We start from the raw sequence: 24,530 nt of genomic DNA on the forward strand, positions 1-24,530 counted from the left end.
TTTCAGAATCAGGAATCAGGAATTAGTCCCAATGCAGGGAAATGTACATTGTTACAGCAAAAGTGGCATAGACAAAAAAAAAAAAGGCATATCAGGTAAAAAAATGTATGTTCTATGTTCTGTATGCTTTTGATTTATTTAGATGTTCCCTTTTATTAGTCATTGTATACTATGCATTAAATATGAATAAAAAACAATAAGAAACTTGTGTGTCTTATGCTGTATTAGCCAGCAGGGGGAGCTCATACTCTAGGAAAAGAGATGCAATGGTTTACCATTTAAAGGAATAGGGCTGTGTTTATTTCCAGTTAATTTTCTGAGGGCACCACTCGAATAAAGTCAGTAAATTGTAATTGAAAGCGGCCAAAAAGAGCAACAAACACGAAAATACGTCACATCCACTGGCTGTAGGACTTGTTATGTGTAGCTGCTGGAAGCCGACCCCTGGGGGGTTTTACGAAATTTAACCCTTGCGTGTACAGTATGTCTGCTAGTCTGTGTATTTGCAGGCTAACTCAACCAAACACCCAATGCAATTCATGCACGAGTGTGCGTACATAGTAGAGAAAGAAAGCAGGAAGGGGGAAGTTGTTTTGGGGACGCGTTATGATCGTGGTCAACCTTAATCAACGCTTTCTGGACGAAGCCTTCACCTGCATACTGTCGTATTTAAGTTAATCCATCTTTTTGTGTTTCAGCTCTGTGCTGGAGAAGGCTAATGACCGCTTGAGTCACTACAGCTGCTGCTGCTGCTGCTACTGGCGAAGATGTGCATGAGCTGGAGCACCAACGGAAGATCCCTCTCCAATCCGGCTTCAATCCAGGATCCATCTTTTTCAGCCGTCCCTAGCCATTATTTTATTTACTAAATGCCCATATCCCTCCGCAGGGTCAGAGAGTATTTTGAAGAAATTGCTAAACGGTTTGCGTTGTAGTTATATCGTATATTCTTAATCGATGTTATTAAGCATTTGACACACTTACGAAACATCCCTTTCTCGAAAGGCCTGTCCGATTTTGAAAGACGTGTGTTCCGTAGTTGTGGTAGGGGGAGGTGGGTCTAGTTTTCGAGGAGCCTAGAGGGGCTGTGCTTCGGTGCCACTTATCATTAGATATGGCCACCGTTATAGAGTACGCCGAAGCGTCATCCTCAACTTAATTTAGTGATATTTGATACTATTTTCGCAGTTCGGCCACTATTGAAGGCGAAATGTTATTTTTTGGAAGCTAGTTTTTGTTTTTACATGTCTTTGGAGGCGGTTGTTACTGCGTGGCAAGCTGGCTGCGAGAGTCTCCTAACTGGCCGCTTGGTCCCGCAGCTTGTCGATGCTGAAGAAAATAGAACCAGTTGCCAACCAAGCGGTCGGCACCCAACGTTTGCTCTGCGCGTCGCTGTATATTCGCTGATGAATCACATTTAAAGTTTGATTTACAGGGTGTTGACTTTTGCAGCTGCTTGGATTTTGGCTTGTTTATACGTTAATGGTAACATTGTTTTGCGGTAGACTTGGGTGGCTAACACCAACTAGCTATATAACCCGAACTCGTGCGACGACAGCTGTCATTGGAGAAAGGAAAGTGATCCCCACAAATGCGTGTGCAAGTGAAGCGGTTTTCTGTTGGAATTACATCATCTGCCTTTCCATCAAATGGGCAAAGTTGGGAATAACATTGCAACGTTGGAATATAATGATATGCGTGATGCATTTTTGAGAACTGCGGTGTTGCTTCATTGGAGAGAGGCTAGCTAGCTCCATTAGCTTGCTAGCTAGCTGGGTGATAAAAGTGCGACGTTTCATCCCCCGGTATTTTGGATATGAAGAGGATACTTCGCAATTCATAGGGCTGGAAGGTAAGCTACAGTGTGATGTTTAAATTGTTTTAATGCAAGGTAGATTTGTTTAGTATTCACCCAGTGAAGTAAAGCTGAGCCAACATTATCCACCTCCAGTCTGATGTTGGGGGGTTTGTCGCCGCCTTGGCTTTCATGACTCAGACTATTCCACGGAACGGATCATTCAATGTAAAGGGGCTATAGCATCAGAAACAGAGGGGTAACGATATATCTTAACAGTTTAACACACTATATGCGGTCAGTATTCACACACTTCTACTGCTAGTGTATACCAAGATGCAGAAACCGAGGCTTACGTCATTGTGTATCATTTTCACTTTTTGTGTAGCATTGTAGTTCCACAGAACAGTTCCGTTTCAATGGATAGACCGAGCCTTTGTGTGTGTTGGGCACAAATGCTCATCATTGCCATGTATATAGTAATTTATCTTACGGACAGCGTAGTTTAGGTTCCCCGTTGAGTTTGTCATCATCCTCAGACTATTATATGTAACATTAGTTGTAGGACAACAAAAGGCTGAAGCACAAGTGATTGGTGTTTTGGAGTAGGCGTTAGTTACAAGCTAGTACGATGAGTTGGCCAACTAACTGCAACCTAGGTAACCTGTTTGCTGTGTGAACCTCTTCCAAAGTTGTCCTAGTTTATCTTAAAGCTAAATCCAGTCTTTATTGTTGCCAGTTAAATATGAACTTTTGATTGATTTCTCTGTGCATTTTCAGTCACACTCAGGCTGTGTACATGTTAATTTTGACTAGGGTCTCCACAAAAAAGGCGACAGAGTTCAACACAACAGGCTAGCTTTTGCTAGCTGTATGCAACTGCTTTGTGCCCAAGCTTGAGTTAACAAAAGCTAACGTTAGCATGTATCCAATTGTGCCTGTGGTGGTCGTGACTGCCCAGCAGTCAACGGATCCTAGCCTTAGATGCCCTAACAATAAACGTTATTCTCATCACTATCATTTGAGGCTTCCATAGTTGTTAATATGGTTATAAAATGGTCCTTATCCAACTTGTGTATGTTGCATCACCACTTACAATGCTTAAGGTAACAGTAAGACCCTGTTTCTTATCTGAGGATTGGGGCTCACAATCATCGTTTCTGAACAATTGTAATTACTAATATTTCTCGTGGTTTTTTGTGTTATTGTACCACCATCTGTCCAGAGCCTGGAGGCTTATATAGACACAGGGTATAGAGATAATTACCACAGAAAGATGGTGTAGGTTCCACAATATCTAACAGCTCACATTAATGCCTCTCCTGCCTTAATATAATTGTGAGACAATTTTACCACCATTAGAAGTCATTTTAAATAAATGTTCAGGACAACTAAATGTTCTACAAGTACATTTATGTAATTTTGTGCCACTCACCTCACCTCAGCATTGATAATGTGTTATACAAATAAAGTGAAATGACAAAGGAAACAATGTTATGTCAAATTAGCCCCACTTTAGTTTAAACAACATCTAGCGACATTGACTTTTGTCATGAGTCATTGTAAAGATTAGTCATAATTTAGACAGATGTAATTTTACTTTGGGACAGAAAAACAAGCTAGCGGGTTGCTTGTGAGTATTTTTTGCATCTGCCTTTCATAAATTATTGCTGGTGGGTAAAACATGCTATATCTGCTCCTGGAAACTAGTTTGGGATAGTGGTACAAATACTGGGGTGATTTTCGGTTGTTAAAGGGGGTTTGGGATGTTGTGTTATTAATTACTTGGATTACCCTAGATGTAAACCTAGGTTTCTTGTCCATTGTAGTTATTTAAGAGGTTTTAGATAGATTTGAATTTATTTATGGATTGTCAGACAAAGAAACAAAGTGTCCAAAGGATATAATGTTAAAGGGAAAACACTAATTTCAAATATTGACCCAATATGTTAAAGAGAAAGACATAAACAAAGCACAAGACATTTCAAATAAAAAAGTGAAACAACCTTGAAGTCCAAACTCACGAGGCAACGATTTAAGAAAAATACAAAGTGCCTCCCAACAAGCATTATTACAATTGTGCTGGGCTATACTAGGGTTTAAAACTACTTTTTGTATTACACAACAATACTGCCTGGTCCCAAGACTACCAAAACCCTACATTATTCTTTTCAATCTAGCATTTGAAATGTTTGGATTTTTCACCATATTTCTGTGTGTTTATGTATATGTATAGCTTTATAATCTTTACTCTTAATTTCAATTTTAAAGCCCTGCTCAGCAAAGTTTGAGAGACTTCAAAACAAACTCACATAAACACAGCCGTAATATACAGTGTACTGGGCATATTAAACAGTTACAACCAACTGGTGACTTTAGTTTTCATGTCGAGCGTACACGAAACCAACATGAGCATCCAATTGGATTTCACAGAGCACATGAGAAATGTAAATTCAGAATTCTCCTTCCTTTCTAGTTCCATTTCTTCTTGATCAAATACTATAACAAATATCTTGTCATTAACTTGCAGGATGCTTAAATGTCTTAACCAGCCCTTTTTTTGGCCTATATATTGGTAGTATATGTCCAAAGCAGCACATCAGCAGCTGCAGTCAGTCATCACTGTCTACATTAAATGTCTTCGGTCACAGTACTGCTGGGAAATTAGCGTCTTGACAGTGCTCTCAGCCCCAAAAAATCTGCAAATCATAATTCATACAAATTTCTATCATGCAACAGTTTAGCTCTCAGTGATTAACAGAACATTTGCTATACTACATCAGGGCAAAAGCCCTTCTTCACTATCTTAACAAATGAAAATAAAAAGCTGAATATATAAGTGGACAAACACAGCTAATGCACGAGAGGTAACTTAATGGTTTGATCATGAAAATTACATAACTAAATAAAGAAAACTATACCCTCTGTCGTTAAAATTCACCTGAACACCAACTTAAGGATTATCTTATTCTATGGTTTTCATTTGGTCTACTTTGATATAGTTCTGTAATTGTACATCTAGTTCGAGAAGGATTGAGGCTTTTCTAAATGAAATTGACCCTTTGCTAATTCCCACCCCTCGAATGCAGGGTTCTGAACACTATTCTTCTCTACTCCAGAGACTTTGAGTCGATTTTAATTTTCAGGCTGGTTTTGCTGATTAAAAACTGGATAACGTTGTGCTTGGGGCTTGTGTAATATTGATAGATGTTACCCATGGTTGAAGGGGATATACGTTTCCAAAACATCACCTTTTTGAGGCAAAAATATGTCGAGCTCGCATTCGCAGGGTACATCTGAGTCGGTTTCAAATCCTAGATATATGCATTAGACTTATATAATATGCCTTTCTGTCTGCTTTGTTTCACTCTGAAATTGATTCTTTGCTTTTGCAAAGTTAGATAATTTTTCTTCAAGGTATGCAGTTAGTGACAGAGTGGGCTCCATCCCAAGTCGAGATGGCTTGACTGAAAAGCAGTGGGGAGCGTGGCTTAGAGAAAGGTCATACTGGAAAAAGTCCATGGGGAATGGCCAGTGGTCAACATTATGTTTTCTATTTTTTAAACTTTAACAACATTGCTTGCCATCTTTTTGCTGCTTTTTAAAATTTATTTAGCACATTTTAATGCCTATATTCATATTTGAATGACTGAGCCAACCTCAAATCTACAATACATATGAGTGTAAGGAGAGTTGGACCTAAAACAAATGGAAAGGATTTGGTGTCCAACACAATGCTAATTCGGAACATTTTAGTCAATAATGATAAAGTGTGAGTTTGTTGTTTCTTTCTTACTAGAAAAACTCATTTGTTGTTCTACACTTTATCCCAAAATCATGTGTTAAGCAGAGAGCATCACAATGTCATCAGTGTATGGCAATCACACTGACAACACGGGCTGTGCAGAAAAAAGCCAAAACCTTTCCCTACATTTTTTTCCCCCAAAAGAACCAATGGAAAAAAGGTCTGTCCATGTTTCAGACATCTGATTGGACACGGGTATGTGAGAGGTGCAGAGTGGCATTACCCAGCCTGGAGTGAAAATTGCCATTTCTCTCACTCCAGTGTACAAGTTCATCCCATGAGCAAATTGTATTCAGATAACTCAACAAAAATCAATGCAATTTTGGCAAATTTCACTGCTGGATATATTTTTGTATCGTTTGGAAATAGCCAACGGATATTTCCCTCAGACTCTGTGATCCTTTGTGTCACCAGTGCTCTCATGCCAGCTCTCAAATATACTTCACATGGTAAAATGCAACATTCACCTTATTTACCATTGAGCTGTGGCTTTTCTTTCAGTGGGTGGGTTGCAGCAAATGGGAAAACCCAGAGCACTGGATGTGGAGTGATTAGAGAATGCTTCCCATGCCATTGTCTCCTTTTTCTTATCCAGTCCTTGAAAGCCTGTAAACATAATAAAAACAAAAGAGGTGAAACATCTGCACCTGTTTTCAAACGTTGAGTACCCTTTTCTAGCCTTTTTAGTATATAACACTTATCATAATCTCATCTTTGTTTCAGAATGTCTTCAGAGGATAAGACTGTGGAACCCTCTGACCAGGGACCCTCACCGCCCTCCAGCAGTGTTGGGGCCACGTCCACAGGAAGTCCTGGCCACGCAGACAAACGACCACGTGGAAGGCCGCGCAAGGATGCTGCTGTCATCCTACCGCAGGCGCCACTCTCATCCACGTCCAAGAACAAGAAGAAGTAGGTTTTCATATTTTTTTTATGAGGTGGAACAATTATTTTATATTTACTTCCATCTAAAAATTCACAGTTCTTTCGGATAAAACTCGACTCATTTCGTAGCTTTGCATAACGGGGTTTTTTCCACCTCCGTAACATCTGGATCGCAGTTTTGCTTGATTTTTATTGGTCGTAGTTACATTGTCATAAAGGAAACATGGTAATCCGGCTGTTGTGTCAAGGGGGACATTTTGTCTACCAATCTGTAGGTCAGTGGTGTGATCCCCATCCTCTTTTAGATTTTATTTTGACTTAGCCTGTGCAGGCAACAGGGCAAAAGTCGTTGGGATAATAAATCCAAATGTCACCCCTGTTAGTCAACTTGGATAAAAGCGTTCGATAACTAAAGCAGCACCCAAAACCACATCATGAAATCTGTTTAATGAGGAATCATTTAATTTTAACACAAAAATCGCAATTTGACTGCTATTTGTCCAAGAAGTTTAAAATCTAAAAAGTACCTAGATGTGTTGCAATGGAAGATTTTTAAAACAAGGTCTACAGACTGGCTGTCTTCTGAGAACTTACCATGTGGCATATTTATTGTGCATTTTCTTTTGTTGTTCAGAACTGATTGTGTTGTTGGTAGTTGATAGGGTCAGCTTTTTGATGCAATATCATCATTGCAGATGTGATTATTAGAAACAGTTGCTCAGCAGCTGGATTACAGTGAAGGCCAGAACAGTCTTATGAGGCATTTTACAAGCTTCTCTGTGACATCCATAGCAGCATACAATGCAGCTTAGAGCTTCTCGGTAACGTAATGCCCACAAAGGTCCTTAACCTTCTCCTTGGTCTGTCCTCTCAATCAATCTTAATACCCTGCTCCCAATGGATTGTTTAATCTGCAAGCATCCAAACGATGCGTTAATGCCACAGTGGAAGGATGACCTGGTATACATTTCAGTTGCTTCATGTTTATGAACTGGGCATAAGGTTGGCTCTTACTCCCGGCCTGAATTACCTGTCAGATGTGTAGAAACAGAACTTTACCAACTGTAAGAAGATGCTAAGTTGCTATGCTCAGTCACATACACTAGAGAGTGAAACAATTTCACAGGGCTGTGAATATTCCTCATGGCACAATCTTGTGTCCAGACCAACTGGCTTCCTCTTCTAATGGATATAATCAGCATTTGTATAAATATTAAAATTGCCAGTGTTAACTGTTAAAAGCCAGTTTTCTTGTGACAAAGGAAGGAAGTGTCAGAAATGGCTCTTGTAAACCTGGTTGTTGGAATTTACTAGATTTGCCCACGCTCCATCTGCTAGTCAGTCCATTTCGGACAAGCATAATCCTTTTCAGGTTTTCCAGGCAGCACGCTGCTAGCTGGAACTACTTACCACAGCATTATTTTCATCTTTTTTTTCTTTTCTTTTTTTCTCTTTCTCCCTGTGGTGGGACTGTGGGGGGGATAAGTTGTGCAGGGTATGGGGTTGGATGTTAGTCTTCAGCGTTTGTCAGTGAAATAACTGGCGGTCTCAATGCTGAAATGTAATACCTTTTTGTGCAGTTGTATATCATTTCAGTTGAATGTTGTGTAGCAGTGTTTGTGAAGACTGTACCGCCATCCACTACTCTTTATCAGATTGTGGTCAAAAATGAAAATGTCACACACAGGTGATACTTTCATTTTTATTTGCCAACCGGAATCAAAACGCACTTAAATGTCATTAGCTATAGAATAATATACAGAAAGCTGTGAACCTTTCCACTGTAGCCTCTGAAACAGAATGTGTCACACTAAAAATGTGAGCCAGATCAATGACCAAAAGATGTGTTGTACTGAGGAGGTGAATTATTGTTAAAAAAAATGAACAGTTTTACAATCAATTAGAGATTTGTCTGTAGACTAATGTTAAGCCAAATAATAAATCGCATCAACCATTTATTAAAATGGAACTTAATGTTGATCAGTTGCCATTTATGATTTTTTGGTTTGCAGATGGTATATACAACTATGTTTTTGCAGTCAAATGTTTCTATTATCACATTTAGTCTTCAATTAATATCCATGTTGTTGTTAATTATAAAAAATATTGTTACTTATGAATTGTATAGGTTCAGATTCTGTCACGCACACATCTGAATGTTATCTAACTACAGGAAGGCATATACCTGGCTCTGCATAACTGTGGGCCCCTTTACAATAACATGAAACAAGCACTCTGTGGGATAGGTGAGTCTGCTTCTACCTATTAAGATCTTTGTGTTTGACTCGGGCTTACAGGTAATTATGTTTTTAGCCAAGGATTGCTGGAGGCTTCTTCGGTCATTCTTTAGCTTTTGGGTTGTTCCTTATCTTGACATGGAAGTCATTTAGAGGGAGGGGTTGATTTGGCATCCAGCCATTTGGGATTTTTCTCTGTGGTGGCACCAAAAATTACACCCCCCCCCAGCCCACCATCTCTTCCCTCACTTCCAACCCCCTGTGTCCTCCTGAGGACCCGTGGGACATTCTGCTCTCATTTTGCTCCCTCCCAACTTAGAATGCTAACAATTGATGTTGCTATTTAAATTGTATCCCTGACAACTATTCCCTCCACACAGCGTTTCCAAGATTAGTTTAACAGAGCTCCCGTTGGAGGATGCTCAAACACTGACAGACCTTTCTTAGTGTATGTAAACGGGGGTGTATGGGTGTTTTGCACACATCTGTATGAGTTGGCATACTACCTTATGGGTATAAACCTCCATGGTTGTCTGATTTGCTGATATGGCACATTCAGAAAGATGTGGAAATGGTTTCACTTTCGTTTTTGATGACTACATTTAAAATGTCTTGTTTGAGAATTGTGTGGAAGAAATAATAGCTAAAAGGCTAAGAATACTTTCCACATGACTCTCCTCCTTGAACTGGTGTACTAAAGACATATTTTTGGGTCACTCAACAGGAGGTAGACACATGAGAAGTTTTTTCTGATTGAGTTTTTTTTTTGCCTTGGATCTCAATCCAAGCTCTATACATATTTGCCCATACACAGTTCTGAACCAATAATTGCATTTCTACATACAAACTAAATCTCACGGTGCAATCCGATTTACGACAGTATAATATGTACAACAACCAAATCAAAATAAGTGATTAGGCTTTAAGCATTCCTTGATAGGTTATCATTTTTTGCATTGTGTTGTGTAGAGACGGTGTCAGTATGTAGCGTTTGAGTCGGGTATTATTAGACCGGACTCGGGCAGCCACTGCGGCCGATGCTCAGGTTTGAGTTCAGTTTTAGCTTACCACGACTGCATCATCATTGCTTAATACGTGATCGTTTAAACAAACACACCTCTAGCAGACTGTAGTAGTTCTATCGAGAAACTCTTATCTTGGTTTTCCTTGAATTACGATGTTTATTGTATTATGTTGTTGTTTTTATAAGGTTTATAACCTCACACAGACTTTTTAATAAAAAATGTGTTTAAAGTATTGTGCATTCTTTTTTTAGGCAATTAATAATAGCCCTAGCAGTTCTAAATAATCCTCACATTATTACTAAGACATACCCATGTGACTTGTACCTCAGGGTCGAAGTGCTCTGTTCTTCACACATATTGACACCCGTAGTGCTTGCTGTAAAGAGGTTATATCGCTGTTCATCCACGGTTTGACTGGCATTCAGAGATCTATCAAAGTGTGTGTTTTCCATGATAATTCTATTTACTTGAGACTAATCATTTAAACAGTATGGGTGTTATTGTACCTTTTTTGGAGACTGCCCTCAAAAACTGGAAATAGAATCAATTAAATATGGCATAAAATACTGAGCCTCTATTTTTGGAATAATAATAAAAGGATAAGACTATCTCTTGTGTAATCCCTCTGTCTTTATCCAATGCTATGTACACAGCTATACATCACAGCTCCTAATGAATGCGCAAACAACCCTAAGGTGGTTTTCTGTTCAGGATACCAAACGTGACTCATGAAAATTCATCATTAGATATTTGTTTGTGCTGTGGTAAATTACAGAGCTATTATCATATAATAAGTAATGTCTGTATTCTGATTTGAATTTTAACAAGAGCACATTTAGTTGCTCTAATGAGTTGTCATCCCTTCAGGGAGTGTAAATGATAAAGGTATTTGCATGTCTCTGAAGATGAACACACATTTCAGATTTGAGCACCATACACCAATATTTACATTCTTTTTATAACCCTGTCACGGCGTAGTATTTTATTTGTGAAGGATGCTACATTAATGACATTTTATCTGAATACCCATTTTCTTTTCTCTAATCTTAGAGTGGCGTTATCCAGATTGCCCTCCATCTTTAAACTCTACATACTACTAGTCTGCATTGTACACCCCCCACTACCACTCTTCCGCCTTGCCCAGAGCCTTGAGTGCCTCCTTTAAAAATCAGTGACAGCTGTGACTATATTTAACTAATTCATGACCGCCCCGCCACCCCCCCTCCTGAGGCGAACGCGGGCACTTCCTCTTGTCTTGTTCTTTTGCATTGCCCATGTTTATTTGTTTGTGTCTCCTCCTCACCCTAGGGGTCGCACCAGAGGGAGGGTTGTTGTGGATGAGGAGGACAGCATGGATGGGACGGAGATAACGGAGTCCATAGGCCCTCAGGACACAGGTGAGACTTCGCAACCCCCTTTTGTGATCAAGTTTGTACACGTTAGTTACGCCAGGGAGTGATGTAAGACTTGAACTTGCACATCTAGGCAGCCCCATGCCGAGAGTGCTTCAAAAGGGTATTTCAGTAAAGGTAGAAGAGGAGTCTCCCTCTCCTGCAGAAGGATGGATGAGAGCTCTTTCTTGGCACCCCATGCTTCTACTTCAGGGCTATAATTGAAAGGGTTTAACTTGAGCTGTGAAGCTGCAGCGGGTGTGTTTTTTTTCTTGCTCCCCGTACTGCTTCCATCTCTCCTCCTGCTCCGAGATTGGCATTGAGGTGCAGTGGGAAAGAGCCCTAGGCTAATGCCCTCTAAAAGCTTTTTAAAATCCCATCAGTCTCTCCAGACCCATTTATGTGCTTTTTTATGTGTGTACATCACGTCACGTGACCATGCCTCCCATTCTCATACATCTCTTTGCTGCCCTGTTGCTGTGCTGGAGATATCGGGGAATAAAACTGTGACAGTGGCATACTTTACTTCTTGAGCTTTGGTTTACATTACATAAAAAACTGGCAATTATTAGTGTTATAACATTAAAACAATTTCTCTTTTATTTGAAGAATAAGTAAGAATGTGTATCTAACGTCAAGCAAAGTATACTTTCGCTTAATGGATTTAAAATCTGCTATGATAATGTTATGTATAACTCCTGCTTATTGTACAATGTCCTTTTAATGTTTAATGTCAAATGTAACAAATAAACAAACATGTCTATCAAAAAATGTAGCATAGTGACATATTAAATGCTAATCAGAATAAGGTCTTTGTTATTTGTTGGGACAAACAAAGGGGGACTTCACTTGTGTCCAACGGCTGTGGAAGTCGTCTACAGGTGCATTCAGTTATTAGGAGGTGTTTGTCTTTGTGATATTCCATTGAATGACACTGAATCATTGCAGTAATAGCCTAATTACATCTCAATGAAATGTTAATAAAAATTCTGCATGGCCCTAAGTCTCAGCGAGGCATACTTTTGGGAGTTGTTTTGTATGATTAGCACAGCGAATTGAGCCCTCTTTTTGTAATTTAGATCAAACGCACTCATGATAGTTACACAGAAATGAGTGTAGTTGTATTTCATGCCATATTATTCCCCATTAATATTAAATCCCACTTCTTGGGATATTGTGCCAACTGTGATTGTTAATTTTTTCCCCTGCCTCCATTGTTATTGCTATTCTGTACAAGAGCTTGGTTTTCCCAGAGGGTTTACTGTAATCAGTGCTTGAGCATATGGTCCCCGTATTTTACCCTCCATCTCACTAATAGAGGCTGTGTTTCTGACCTGGAGGAAACTGACGAGAATGCAATCAACTTGCCCTATGACGGCCTGTACCTGTCAGAAGCTGCATGCTGATTTAACAGTCATAATTGGCAATGAATTCAAGAGCAGCCTATAACATAGAGGCCAATGTCGACCCGACGGCAATGCTCATTAATTCTCTGGAGGGATTTACTCCTTAGGTATTTCTTACTTATTAACCGCTCATTATTTATTTTTTGTACAATTTTAGATACACCAATCCAGCCAGAGGAAAGTATGGAAGTGGTGGCCACTGAGGCGTCAGAGGAGGACAAGCCCTCTCCTCCTCTGACCGACAGCCCTCCAGTCGACCTTTCTGCCGGATCATCTGTCCCATCCAGTATAGAAGACAAAAGCAGGTGAGACACACAGATTTTCCCCTGAGCTGCTTCAGTTTTTTTCCAGATTAATGTTTATATGATGTGTAAGCATTAGTATGCAATTGTGTATTTGTGGGTAGCTTTGTGACATGCTGTTTGCTTTGCTGTGTACACATGCATGGATGAATTGAAATGGAGTCATCTGCTGGTAGAGGCAACGCGCTCTTCCCAGGTGCCACTCTGTTAAAGGTTGTAATCAATCTCCAGCCTGTCTGTACTATCGATGTTAGTGATGGAGGACAGACCAGCAGCATCTCCTGGGAACTTATTAACCAGGCCATTGCATCCCCTAAAATTGTGATAAATATTTACCACCCGTTTTTAGTTCTCAACTTTCCAGCTCTTGGCAGCTAGTCTCTCTTTTTGTCCTTTCTTCTCCAAAATGCCTCTTTTACATGCAATCTGCTACAGTTTCATGTCCAGATATTCTTGTGAGGTTCTGTTTTTTTGGTTTTCAACTTCTTTTTCTTTAAATGTACGCAGCATTAACTGCTTAATGTAGTTAAAATATGGTTAAAAGGAAAGCTATAAAGGGGGTGTCAAAAGAACTTCTGTACCAAGTCATTGCCAACATTCTCTAATTGTGAGAGTATCCGTTTTCTGCAGTTACGTAGCTACTGTAGTGCCCTGCAATACCTTGAGTGTCCTGTCCTCCTGGAAGAGATGGGAAATGTTTGGCATCAATAGGGTGCACATTATTTCCCTGATAATGCTACATTGTGTACAACAAATCCATGTTAAAATCGGGAAGTAGGAAAGCTAGTTACCGTTAGCTGTGAGATGTGAGCGGAGGTTCCATAGAGAAGCAATACGGTGCATTCAAGCTCTGTTCCGTATCCTATAATTTGTTTTTTGGCAAGAAACTTGACTAAATTGAGTTGTTTGACGGATATGTTTTAACAGCAACATAAGACCGATATAAACGAGGGAATTATGTCGTGTTTGACTGTCTAACAAAAAAAACTATGCAAGTAATGACTGTTGTTTTAGTGCATATTTTTTACTATGGTATAAAATGGCATTGAAAATCCTAGATTTTACTTCCACTTTTACTTTCTGGTATTGTGACATCCATACCCACAATGACACCTCACGTTAGAGGCTAAGGTTTATGTGAGGAAAATCCACATACCATTGTTGATTTTCCAAGTAACGTGTGTGTGTGTGTGCGTGCGTGTGCGTCTCACAAGTGTCAACATTATGTGTTTGTACCGGCAAGTATGTTCCTGCCCAGAGTCATTGCCAGAGGAGGAAGGCCTTAATTCATGGTGACATGCGTGGCACCGTATTAACTCACAGTAGGTATATATAATTAAACACCCCCTTACCACCCATTTTCTTTGTTTCAGCGAGCGTCTCTGTGCCTTCTGTTACTGCGGTGGCCGTAGCCTGCTGGGTCAGGGGGATCTGCAAGTATTCAACACCACGCCTCAGCTTGAAGCACTCTTCAGCCACAAGGGTGGAGAGGGCTCGGCGAGCGAAAGCAGTGATGGTGAAAAAACCACTCAGCCAAAAATGGCCGGAGAGACCACCTCAGGACAGAGGGAGAAGACAAAGTAAGTAGGCTTGGCTGACGCTGGTGTCACAAATTGTTTGGCTGTCAGTGCTGGTCAGGGTTTAAATGTATCTGTGATGAGTCCCTTTGGTAAGCCAAGTCATACCGGGCACTGGTTGGGTAATAACAGATGTTTTAGAGTATTTATTGTGACCAATGTCTTTTCTTTGTTGTTTATCTATGTATTTTTGTTTAATTAAAAATGTGTTATTTTATTTTGGGTGGAATTACCTATTAACATTTCCCTGGAAAGCTATATTGATACTCAGTGGACTATGATAGTGAAACAAAACAGTGGTGATGGTTAATGAATGACCAAATATAAACATATACCCAAACAAAGAAGCATAAACAAAAAACACACAAGCTCAGGAGACACTCTATGTTAGCAGGTTGTGTTTTCATTTGAAGGCTAAATTATCACTTGGCAGTCCGTGTCCCCAGACCCCACCGATGGCACATCAGGTGAATGGTGCACATGAGCCTTTCCCGTGTGTGTGTTTGGGCGCTACATATTTGCACACTGTTCAAACAAAAGACTCTTCGGACTCTTTTGGACAGCTGCCTAATTTGTTTGGGTCCTTTTGGAACCAGCGTCTCTCCGGGTTCGCAGTGACGTAATGGGCAGTGGGAGCAGTGGGGGTCTGGCCGCATGCCAAGCCAACCAGTAGCTGTTGTGTTGTTGCTGTGTGATTGGTCATCGGGGCCATTCCTCGGTTGTGCCACACAGAAGCACAGGAGGGAACGCAGGGCAGCAGGAGAAAACATATATTGATTTGTCAGAGAGGAGGAGGTGCTGGACGAAAGGCGAGTCTATAGAAATGTGAGGAGGTGGGAGAAGACCATTTCATAATGAGGTGATGAAACGAAAGGATAAGCTGTCATGGCTGTTTTTTATTAATGTGCCATCATGCTTCCTGTAACCAGTCTCTTGATTTTGGCCATTGGTTTGTTTACTGGAACCGAGGTCCCTTTTAAATGCTAATGCTCCCTCTCCACATTTTCCGCATGCTATGCAGCTCAGTAGTTCTAGCCAGGGACTCGGGGAAACGCATCCTTTTCAACAGATTTTATGAGACAGAACAGCCAGCCTCTTGTGCACATGCCAAACAAGATGGCCCTCTTCCTCCTCCTCCTCCTCCTCCTCCTCCTCCTCCTCCTCACCCTCCTCCCCCACAGTTTTTTATTTGCTTTCTAACATTTTCCCCCAGCTCATTCTCTTTGTAAAAATCGCCCTCTCCCTTAATGTCTCTCCTCTCTATTCATTCATAAATAGACTCAGACTGTCTTTCTCCTGCGTAGCATATCTTCTAGCTGTCCTCTTTTTAAGAAAAACAACAAAAAGAAAAACCTATGCTGACCTGCTTTCTCTGCAAACCTTCTCCTTTGTTCCAGTGGGTCTGAAGGCTGCGAGGAGGAACCAGACCCAGCCAGTCGATTTTGGGATGAACTTTCTCATGTCGGCCTTCCACAAAATCTTAACGTCCAGTCTCTCTTTGAGTCAGGTAAGCCAGATAGATTAAACATGTAAAGTACTTCTCATAAAGCATTTTATGTAGATTTAGGAATAGTTCATGAATCTTTTAAAGCACAATGATGCAGAATCTTTGCGGAAATCGATGAGATTAAAGAGTTATTATGTTTATGTCTTCACATTTCAGGGCAATGCTGGGCACATCAGAGTTGTGCCTTGTGGTCCGAGGGTGTTTGTGAGGGCGAGGGACAATCTCTGCTTAATGTGGACAGAGCCATTGACTCAGGGAGCACAAAGGTAAGTTAGGGGAGAACATCCCTGGACTAATGGGTGTTAACACCGTCTTAATGTGTTTGGGCAGCAGGGAGGGACTGCTTCGGTGAGGCACAGCAAAGCTGATGGATCAGACTGGCTGGTAAAGGTCGGCCCCGGCAGTGTGGATTTCTCAGCTGTGAAATGGAAAAGGTCACGCCACTCACCGGGGCTGAGCTCTCATTGCGGCTTAGCTCCTAGTGTTAGCTGCGCACAGCTCTTCATTTGAAGCCCATTGGCTGTGCAGCACAACCCTTGATCTCCAGAGTGTCTTTTACACTTAAAGAAGTGGAAGGAGAGGGGATGAATTAGGGTCAATCAAAATTCAGGGGGTCAATACAGACAATGGGGGAAAACAGATGATCATTTTCCAAATAGACATTAAATGATGAAGCACGTTTTTACATCAGCTGGTTGGTCACAAAGAAATCTCATGGACATGTTTTAGAGATTTTTTATTTTCTCTGCAGTAAAAAATCATTCATTCTGAGTTGCTGACATTTTAAACATATTTTGTAATCTCTCTCTCTTTCTCTGCAGCACTGTGCATACTGTAAGCGCCTTGGAGCATCCGTTAAGTGCTGTGCTGAAGGATGTGCTCAACTCTACCATTTCCCCTGTGCGGGGGCAGCTGGGACCTTTCAGGATATCAGGAGTCTCTCGCTACTCTGCCCAGAACACATTGAACTGGCCATTCACAAATGTAAGTAGAGTTGTATTGAATACATACAGATATAGCTAAATCATTTGGGTGGAAATAAGAACTCCACAAAACACACTGTAAATCAACTGTAGTAAGTTGTAATGCCCTTATTTTCCTGTCTTAAATTTCTTTGCTTTTTTATTCTCTGCCCGTAGTTGTAGATGATGTAAATTGCGCGCTGTGTGATAGCCCCGGGGACCTACTGGACCAGCTCTTCTGCACCGGTTGCGGTCAGCATTACCATGGCATGTGCCTGGACATGGCCGTGACCCCTCTAAGGAGGGCAGGTTGGCAATGCCCTGAGTGCAAAATCTGCCAGACATGCAAGTGAGTGACCTTCCCTTCTGCCAAACTAACAGACTGAATGATTTTATCCTCTCTTTATTTTCAGTGTCTTTTACTTTTTACACATTTTCTCGATAAGCTCCCAGGCATGGTGTTTATTGCTGCTTTGTTTACCGCTGTGGTCTGTGAGGAGCTAACTGGATGTTGTGTCCCGAAGCTCAGTCTTGTAACTTTTGACCTTATTTAAACAGCACAGGAGCTCTGCTTGCAACCCGGCCTGTTTGCCTTAGGGGAACATTGTCCATTGAGCTTTCTGTTTGGTATTTACATAGAACCCTAGATCTATGTTATCACTGCAGTAGGCAGTATAGTATTTTTCAAGATGACTTTATTGTCACATACTGTAATTGATGGGATGGCTTCAAATTGTCTGGTCTAGGTTAGAAAACACAACTCATCATTGGCCGTATATAGCATAATCTTAGTTACTCCTGTATTTGAAGATGTGCAACTTATTGGAATGTATCCAATGTAATGCCATTTGTGGGTTTCTTAACAATCTTTTTTTTTGCCTTTTTTACTACCAATTCTTCAGCCTTACTCACTGCCAACCCTACAATTAGAGATGTAGCACCCCCACACACAATGACGCACAGTAACAAGCCCCAAGCTAGCGTATATCAGCTGGAGTATATTTTAGCATAATATTATTTCTTACTTTGTTTGTTTTTAAACTTTGGCAATACAGTATTGCATTTACAATTTTTGGTGCACAACAATAAATCATCCCTGTATTCCTTTGGGAAACAAGCTACATTTGCAACCTCTAGCCTTTTATTTGCTGGGGTATATAATCAGTCATGTTACAGGTAAACAAAATACTGAGATAAAATATAATACGTATAACAAGGTCACTTAATGTTCTCCAGAGGAAATCGCTTTGGCATTGGATGCAACACAGAACAACTTGTCACATGTCCTTGCCTACACATTGCTGCAGGCGTCATCATGTGTGTTTATTAACAATGGGAAGTCAGTCAGAAAGGACAGTCTGCAGCATCTTTTATATAGTGTGGCTAAAAGTTGTATTTTTCGTATGGAAATGGCTATTGTATAAGTCTTTGTTTTTTGTACAATATTTAAGTTTTGACAAGAAATACCACAGATTCTTCATCCATTCTCTAAATATGTAGAAGAAAGAGCATATAATTAGTCATGGCAGATAAAAGTTGGTTCTCTCTTCTGATTCATGTGTTCAGTCATTCACTAACATGATAACAATGGACTTTTCTATATAACTTCAGTTTAATGAAATGATGAAAGTTTCAAAGAATACACCTGACGTACTGTAACCTGGCTTCTTCTGAAAACAAAACCATTATTTTATTTTACGAAAATCCCCTTATGATGACAACTATGACCATGTATATGACTACAGAACATTACATTCTGCGTGTGTTTTTCATTTAATGTTCAGTTGATCAAAGTCCTATGCTGACCCATTTCATATGACCTTTTTTGTTGTTGTTGTAGGAACCCAGGAGAGGACACTAAAATGCTGGTGTGTGACATGTGTGACAAAGGCTACCATACCTTCTGTCTGCAACCTGCTATAGACACGCTTCCCACCAACGGATGGAGATGTAAGGTAGGAAAGACTTCTTTTGATGCTGGATTACTTATTAAAGACTACTAAATAAGGTTTGATACGGCTCTATGTACACATATAATACAGTTATCCTAAAATGAACGTGCAAACTGCAACACAAAGTTCCAATCACTTGTGGACATTTGTATTCTGTTAAAAAAGCCTTTGCTCTGACAAAGAGTAAACTGTTCACCCCCCTAGGGAATATGACTTTCGATGGTTTGTATTTGCACTTCCTGTGGTTAAGAAATGACTCACACAAGCTGATCTTTTAAAGGCTTCAATCTCAGTGCCACACAAATAAAGTGGTGTGTGCATGCGTGTGTGTTTTAATTGCACGCATCCCTCAGTGCAGCCCCCCCGCTCTCTCCAGCAGTGTAAATGTTGTGCGTGTCACTCAGACGGCTGGTTAACAGCAACCGGTTTTTTCTGCAGCGGTCGGATGAGGCTGCCGCAGTAGAGCCAGCAGGTGATGAAAGATCTTCACACTTGGCTTCTCTATATGACTCAGCACGGGAGGAACACAGCCCCCACACATCCTTGGCACTGGCTCCTTCTGGGCGCCTGCCACCAACCCCTGTCCCCACTTGCATGGCAGTTTTTGTTTGATGCAGTGCAATCGTCTAACTGGAGTCCTATCAATGAAGCATTACTCATAGTTCCGGTGTCAATGCCCCGTCATGTTCCTCTGTCATCTAGAAGCACTAGGCTGAGCTTGAGTCAAAAACATACTCAGGCCAAGGCTAGCTAGTCTACTAACACTGAAAGTAGCTCTGGTACACATTTCATGAACGCTTTTGATGACAATGTCTTAAATAAAAGGAACAAGTCCTAAACATGACTAATGTCATATTGCTTTACAATTCAGTAACTCATGCGCACTATCCACTATCTGTTTATATGATATTCATCCAATGATAATACAGCTTCATGGAGTATATGTAGATCCAAGTATCCTTACTTTAAAATATGTAAACCTATTTATTTACGTTCGAAAGCTCAATAGGTTTAATAAAACTAAATGTTCTTCTTTTACCACATTATGATGTTTTATAGGGAAAGTTGTGGCATGAAGTCTTTGTCAAAATGTTGTTAGCCTCTCTCAAACGCTTCCTTACATGAACAACATCATTAGAGAAGCATGCTGCTCAAACAGTGGCCAAATTAACCTTATCTTTTTGAGTGTGACCATCTCAAAAATGCTGGCTGTTATCTGTTTCTACATTCCACCCAGTGCTCACTGTTGCAGTGTTTTCTCTTTTTAAACCTGGGGTTGTATTCCTGCTCACAATACTCAAGGAAATAAAACACAGACAATGAAATGGGCTAAGTATAACTGCTGCTGATCCATTCATAAAAAAATAATCCAAAAATATTTCAGACATAAAAAGTGAATTAATGTGTTTTGATTATTGGCAACCCACTTTGATTTCAAGTGTCGGCCATTTGTAACACTCCTTGGCTGATTGTTGCTGCTTCGATGCCAGAGACCAGGTTCATTTGTTGCCAATGTTTTTAAAAGTTTTATTCTTTTTGGCAGCCATTAAAAACCGGTTAGTCCAAATGATCCATCTGATTAGAAAGCTGCCTTGTAAATCCATTTCACCAGGGCCTCAAAATATTGATATTATCTTTTAGTCCAATTTCCCAGCTCAGCCTCATAAATTCTGCTGGCAAAGAGTCATGGTCTTAAATATACTCGCATTCGCTGTGGGTCTGGACAGGTTCCATGCTCGTTTCCCATCCAATGACTTAAGTGCCAAATCTATACAGCAGAAGCAACGTATTGAGTCAGAAAGGCTTTCAATTTCATATAGGTAAGAGGGTCTCCTTTGCTCCTCAGAGCTGCAGAGTATGCATCCAATGTGGAACTCGGACCAGCGGGCAGTGGCACCACACCAGCCTGCTGTGTGAGAACTGCGTCCAAAACCAGGACCCGGCTCTGTGCTGTTCAATGTGTGCCTGCATCCTGGACCCTGAGCATCACAAAGACTTACTCTTCTGCCAGACTTGTAAAAGGTAGAAGTCTTTAGTTATAACTTCAATATTTGAAATGCATTTGTTTTTTTGTCATTGTTTTGTTTCCTAGAATGGTGGTTATATTAAGGAAACACTTGGAAAACTGTCAAATGTTGGCATTTAACCAAGATCTCTGTTGACCAATCCCATAAATTCCTTTGCACACCTTTTCAGATGGCTACACCTGGAGTGCGAGCGTCAGAACTCAGGCCAAACAGAAATCCAACCCAGAGAGGACTACGTTTGTTCCAACTGCAAGTCTCCTGCTGCAGAGCAGGCGCTACAGGCAGAGGATATGGACACCGGCCCAGAGCTCAGCCCTCAGCCAGCCTCCATGCACACAGACTCTGAGACTGGTCTACAGCTGGCTCTAAAGCACACGGACCTAGAACCTGGCACTGCGCGGCCTCCTGAAATGCACAATGACCCCAAACCGGAATTACTTGCTGTTTCATTGCACTCGGATCCAGAGCCTGATCAGGCTACCGTCCAGGAGGAGAAGCTGGCCACGTCAGCCCAGAAGCCTGGTAGGTCTTAGTTTAGATTGAACACAGGAAAATAACTGCTCTGATCTTTCCTTGTTAACTTTATTTCCCTCCATGCATCAATGTCCCTCTTAAGAATCTCGTCTGATTTATCATTAATCATGACTTGTTATGGCAAGGACAATCCGAGGAACGCATCTCTGTTGATTATGCAAAGTTCTACACAAAATCACGGGGTTATGCGATTGAAATTTAAAGCTGATCTTTGTAGTGGATCTTTCATTCAGACTCTAGCCATGCAGAAGTAGTTGAAAGTTTTGGCCAGGCAACCACGAAATTGGGTGTAGTGTCAGCACTGATGAAGTTTTGAAAGTAGCAGTTGTTTCAGATGAAAGGCTCGCGAGTAGTTTGGACTAACACCAGAGAGAAGCGCTCCCTCTTTTATGTGGATGATTTTCTGAAGATTCCCCAATAACCAGATGGTGTCGGACTAGCAACAGATTAAAGCCACTCCTTTTGTCTTTAGTAACTTTGTTTTGAAAATCAGAAGTACATTGTTTCTCCCTGCTGTCTCCTGGGGCTGGAGCTTGTGCTGCTCGACAATGAAAATGAGGAATTGATACTTAAGGGCACTTATTTTTTTAGAATTTGACTTGGTGCATAGCTAAGTGAAACTGCATTGTGCTACCTGAGGAAGGAATGGGCACTTGGTTGAGTGGTTGGCGTCTCATAGTACACCATACATTAAACTTGCAGTTTGTCTTCATTAACCTCTGACGAGTGGTTGTTATTACCACTTAATGAAGGGAGCATTGTAAAGGCACTCTGATATCATACCGCTTTGGGCATGCTTCCCAGTAACAGCTGTGTTTGACAAAAAAAAATAAAAGAACGTTTTTTCCTTTCATTCCCTTAGAATGAAACTGAATAGGATAAACCTACAGGGAAATGTCTACACAGTCTGGATCCGTATGTAGAATTGGGACATGACTCAAACTCATATAAGATAATCCATTTTAATGCCATTTAGAAGAATAAGCACTGTGATGGAAACTTCTGGAGCAATGAAGATGGAATTCAGAGAGACATGGGAGAGCTGGAACTGTGATGGCAAACATTGATGGTTTAGTATGACGTTAACGGCCGGAGAATGTGCTGCAGCCACGGGTTGACACAGCGGTTGCCCGACCAATTCTGCAGATCTCTTCCTCAGTCCGAGGTTTTAACCAGTTCAGAGTGTACAATCAACATTCTACATTCTACAGTAGCGAGACTAAACAAATATGGATCCTAAATCTAGCTAAAGCTGTCGTACATGAGAAAAGAATGTACGTCAGGGAACCTACGTTCCCGATAAGAATGGCTTCTAGACGTCCCTGAACAGTAAACTATCTCATGTTAGCTTGTGCTCATTCAGAAACTGTCATCAACAAAGCGCCCAAGCTGCCCCTCCTTAAGGGGGATTACAGCAACCCCAAGGCCAAAGATCTATGCCATGGGAAGACAGAGGAAGGAGAAAATGATGAACTTGGTCAAAGGTCAAACACCTAAGCAAAATATTCCCTAACAAGCACCATTACCCTAGTAAAACCTTTCCTTCGCAACATCTGTGATTCATTGTGGTGCAAGCTGTACCAACACTTTGATTTGCATGATTCTGGTATCTGCCTGTGTTAAGATCAGAGCTGCATCTCCTCTCTGTGTGTTCAGCCAGCAGTGGAGTGAGTATCAGACAAATTAACGGTGAGCTGGGGTTGCCAGTGGTAGCTGCGCTGCCCACTCTCAGTCTAGACGGCAGACTCCACTGGCAGGAGAGATTGGTTAGGAGCACCATGATGGGGATGTTATTAGGTCTCCTGCCTGCAAACATGCCTCGGAGCTAAGCTGGCTCATTCATGACTGCTCACACATCTTGCTTGCACTGTTCTGCATGCACATGCACTCTCTTGTTACTCGTTCTTCCTGTGGCAATGAGCTGCTTCATCATTGGATTTAGCTGGCAAGGAGGTGCTTCCTCCACCGTGGCTTTAAAGACCTGTTGAGTGATCTGTGTATTGACTTAAGAAAAGCTTTAGGAGGTTTATGTTGAGCACCTTAAAACAGGACACGTTTTACCTGCTTTTTTCTTTTTAATTCTCGTGTCATGATGCTCTCTATGCCGGGATATAACATTTTGGATTATGGTCTTGCAGCCTATTAGAAAACGGGTAAAAGGTTATTTTATTTTTGCGGTGTATTCAGTATCCCTGCCATGAATAAAAGAGGGTAGGCCTATACAGGGGTTTTTATAGAAAAATATAGTATGGGGCGCTAACGGCCCTGCCCACTTTCCGGGGGAAATAAAGCATTAGAGCGAAGCTGAAAATCATAGTTTCTTCATGTCTGAGTCACATATTGCACCTCCCATAAATCCAGAGTTATGGTTTCTTTACTTCCCCTACAGAATAAAGGACAGTAAAAGAAACAATGTCATTCAGAAATCCCAGTTTCGGTGTAAGCCCGCTCCCTGCCACTCCCGACAGACCGGACATCGATCCCATATTTATTCGAAGGCCCGTAAAAATAAAGCTGTCTATGCTGGCTGACAGTCTATTTGGCACTTTGGTGTGAGGGCGCACGGCGAAAGTAAGGGGGCGCAACGTGTTACCCTGTTCAGACTAAACCCTGGTATATACTTTTATTGTGCTGAATGTACTCAGGTATTTGTTGTACCTAATTTTCGGCTTTGTTATGCTTGATCACGGGTATTCTGCCAACTCTACGCGGATGTAATGTAATTCAAGTCCTTAACCAGAGCTGTTTATCACCTGCCAGGATTCGCCACCACTCAGGGTTTAACTTTGGCTTACCGTGACTCAACTGACAGACGCTGTCACATCCATTCTGTGACTGCAACTTAGACCCGACTTAAAGCCTCTGCTGCATTAATCAAAGCCGTGTATTTATCTCAACCATCACCTCATTGACTGTAGGAGACATAGGAAGCGGGGCGTTAATATGAATGAGAATGTGTGTTCAGCTCGGTCAATAGTTGAAGGCTGGAGATGGTTGGAGGCCCATCTCCTAATTGACTTTCTGGCATCGGCACCGGATGAGCACCTGCAAGCTGCGCAGTCATGAGCCCAGAGCACACAGACCCTGGGATGTTGGTTGTCATGGTTACTCCCTTTCCTGGCAGA

The 24,530-nt window shown here is 41.1% G+C and overlaps 1 protein-coding gene across 12 annotated transcripts in view; it reads left to right on the forward strand.

Moving 5' to 3' along the window:
- Positions 1 to 1,128: 1,128 nt before the first annotated feature.
- Positions 1,129 to 24,530, forward strand: part of kmt2cb (lysine (K)-specific methyltransferase 2Cb) — a 61,017-nt gene continuing 37,615 nt past the window's right edge. For all 12 annotated transcript variants that reach the window (XM_063885592.1, XM_063885596.1, XM_063885595.1 and 9 more), the window contains exons 1-12: positions 1,129 to 1,852; positions 6,324 to 6,512; positions 11,056 to 11,144; positions 12,702 to 12,849; positions 14,220 to 14,426; positions 15,821 to 15,930; positions 16,087 to 16,196; positions 16,752 to 16,914; positions 17,070 to 17,241; positions 18,733 to 18,847; positions 20,691 to 20,866; positions 21,041 to 21,393. In XM_063885592.1, coding sequence (XP_063741662.1) covers positions 6,325 to 6,512; positions 11,056 to 11,144; positions 12,702 to 12,849; positions 14,220 to 14,426; positions 15,821 to 15,930; positions 16,087 to 16,196; positions 16,752 to 16,914; positions 17,070 to 17,241; positions 18,733 to 18,847; positions 20,691 to 20,866; positions 21,041 to 21,393 — 1,831 coding nt within the window. In that variant the 5' untranslated portion in view covers positions 1,129 to 1,852; position 6,324. The remainder of the gene's footprint in view (positions 1,853 to 6,323; positions 6,513 to 11,055; positions 11,145 to 12,701; positions 12,850 to 14,219; positions 14,427 to 15,820; positions 15,931 to 16,086; positions 16,197 to 16,751; positions 16,915 to 17,069; positions 17,242 to 18,732; positions 18,848 to 20,690; positions 20,867 to 21,040; positions 21,394 to 24,530) is intronic.

This window comes from Eleginops maclovinus, chromosome 6 (assembly GCF_036324505.1).
Source record: "Eleginops maclovinus isolate JMC-PN-2008 ecotype Puerto Natales chromosome 6, JC_Emac_rtc_rv5, whole genome shotgun sequence".
Taxonomy (NCBI): Eukaryota; Metazoa; Chordata; class Actinopteri; order Perciformes; family Eleginopidae; genus Eleginops; species Eleginops maclovinus.